This window comes from Dreissena polymorpha, chromosome 3, assembly GCF_020536995.1.
Source record: "Dreissena polymorpha isolate Duluth1 chromosome 3, UMN_Dpol_1.0, whole genome shotgun sequence".
Taxonomy (NCBI): Eukaryota; Metazoa; Mollusca; class Bivalvia; order Myida; family Dreissenidae; genus Dreissena; species Dreissena polymorpha.
In genome coordinates this window covers 124,043,299-124,045,618 of record NC_068357.1, presented here as the reverse complement: position 1 = coordinate 124,045,618, position 2,320 = coordinate 124,043,299, and the positions used below count along the sequence as shown (strand labels likewise).

At 33.2% G+C, this 2,320-nt stretch overlaps 1 protein-coding gene across 4 annotated transcripts in view; it reads left to right on the top strand.

Moving 5' to 3' along the window:
- The first annotated feature begins 623 nt into the window (after positions 1–623).
- Positions 624–2,320, top strand: part of LOC127873651 (adhesion G protein-coupled receptor E1-like) — a 4,955-nt gene continuing 3,258 nt past the window's right edge. For all 4 annotated transcript variants that reach the window (XM_052417540.1, XM_052417538.1, XM_052417539.1 and 1 more), the window contains exons 1-3: positions 624–723; positions 935–1,001; positions 1,709–1,837. In XM_052417540.1, coding sequence (XP_052273500.1) covers positions 718–723; positions 935–1,001; positions 1,709–1,837 — 202 coding nt within the window. In that variant the 5' untranslated portion in view covers positions 624–717. The remainder of the gene's footprint in view (positions 724–934; positions 1,002–1,708; positions 1,838–2,320) is intronic.

Genomic DNA, 2,320 nt, shown 5'->3' with positions numbered 1-2,320 from the left:
ACCGCGTAACTTTCTCAAGTGCTATGCATAATGTTCGCCAATATCAAGCCAGTAAAGGTATTTCGACTGCGAAGGAGGACCTCAATCAGTTAACGGTTGTATTACTAATGAACACTACATATGTCTTGACAAAACCAATCTCAATTGTCGGTACTACATGTGTACATTATGGTCACGAATGTATTTATAAATTTGAACAGAGTGAGAAAAACAGGACATAGTCCAATATATATAATGTTTTAGCGTGCATTTTCAATTCTACATGTGTTGAGACAATAATCGTATTCGTCTCAATTAGGAAGTTTTATCATATGACTTGTTATTGAAGAAGTTGTTAACTCGTTTTTTTTTTTGGTGGAAGCCTATAGTCCGATGTTTTTATTATTTGAGAAGTCGCTACGGAAAAAATGTATTTATTCATTACAATTGATAGTATATTTTCTGAAATCTTTCGAGACAAAAATGTTAAATCTTTCCAAATAAAGTCACACATTTAAAATATGCTTGTCGAATTGCCGACATTAATGAAATCATTTATATCCTCCAGTGACCTAATTACGGTGATTTAACCCATACGTAGAGAACTCAAGCGCAATTGGAAATAGACATGTTTTGTTTACACAAGAGAAGTCGTCTGCTTCACTAAGCGATTTATGTTGACATTTATTGAAGGGGACCATTAGAATGTTAAAACTTATGGAATAAGGATACATTTGGATGATTGTAATTGAAGTTTTTGAAATGCAAAAAAGTTTTTATTTTTCATTCTAGATGCATTTGTTTTTATTGTCAATACAAGTATTTAAAGTAAAACTAATATCGCTTTTTATGTAAACAAATATCACCGAAATTAGGTCTCCACCGAAATAAGGTCACTTGAGGATATATTAATGCTTGTGAAAGTTGAAACAAATGTCGTTTTTACGTTTTTCAGTTTCGTTTCACGCTGGTTGTTGTCGCAATCCTCCTGGCGAATTTAACGGAGTGGACAAATGCAGTCGGTTAGAATTGTTACCATCTTTCATTTTTTGTTTCGCAATATTTAATTCATCTTTACCTGGTATAACTTACTTTAGCACATTTTTGATCGTTTGAACACTGTTACTGTTTTATCATGCTTCTCTCAATAAAACACCTTTTGTTCTGTTGCTCTTGCAATTGTTCAAATACTCAAAATGGAGCAATCAGCATTGAATTGTGCACAATGTAGCGTTCTGGTTACTGAATACAGACTGCCACTGACGGTTGAAATCATGAGTCAGGTGTACACTATTATAATTAAAGTTATTAGTCATTTAGGTTATTTATCTGCAAAGGAAATTCAAGTGTCATCTTGTTTTTCAAAATGGAGAATATTGCTTAACTTAAAAGACGTATTATGCATTATTTTCCAGGCAGTTCAACAATCGATAAAATGAAATCACAATTCACGTATTATTTACAGATTCAAAGTGGATACACAATGTGTTTTTCAACTGTAAGAGCCACAACCGACTTGTATAATCGTTTGTACGATTCTCGTTTGAATTTTAGTTTTGTCGAACGGGATATCGTAAATGTTTAAACCTAATAAGGTAATTTAATTCTAAGGTGAGGAAAAACTTTAGCTAGACTCTCAATGCAATGATTGTGGTGCAAGATCAGCTTGTGTAAACGTAGATATAGCGCTATTTTAGTGTCGTTTAATTTCTTTAATTTGACGCTGTAGCTCTAGATGCAACATGCTCCGCGACGAGTGATTGTACCCCGACATATTCGGAATGCACCGGAGCAACTGGCGCCCAAACATGTAAATGCGCAACAGGCTACAACAAGCAAGGGGCGGATTGCAAAGCAGGCAAGTCTTTTTAATGTTGACAATATGCTTATTTCGAAATAGACCGATGGTGAAACGTATGCATAATCAGCATAATCATTTGAATAGTTTAATTATTTTTATGTTTATCATTATAAGTAAAATGTCACTAACAATAATAAAAATAATAAATTAGAATAGTACTACTGCTACAACATCAACAACAACACCACCACTACTACTTCTACTACTTATACTTCTACTACTACTACTACTACTACTACTACTGCTACTACTACTACTACTACTACTACTACTACTACTACTACTACTACTACTACTACTACTACTACTACTAGTATTTATTATTATTAGTAGTAGTAGTATTAGTAGTAGTAGTAGAAGTAGTTAAAGTAGAAGTAGTAGTGGTAGTAGTAATAGTAGTAGAAGTAGTAGTAGAAGTAGTAGTAGTAGTAGTAGTAGTAGAAGTAGTAGTAGTATTAGTAGTAGTAGTAGCAGTAGTAG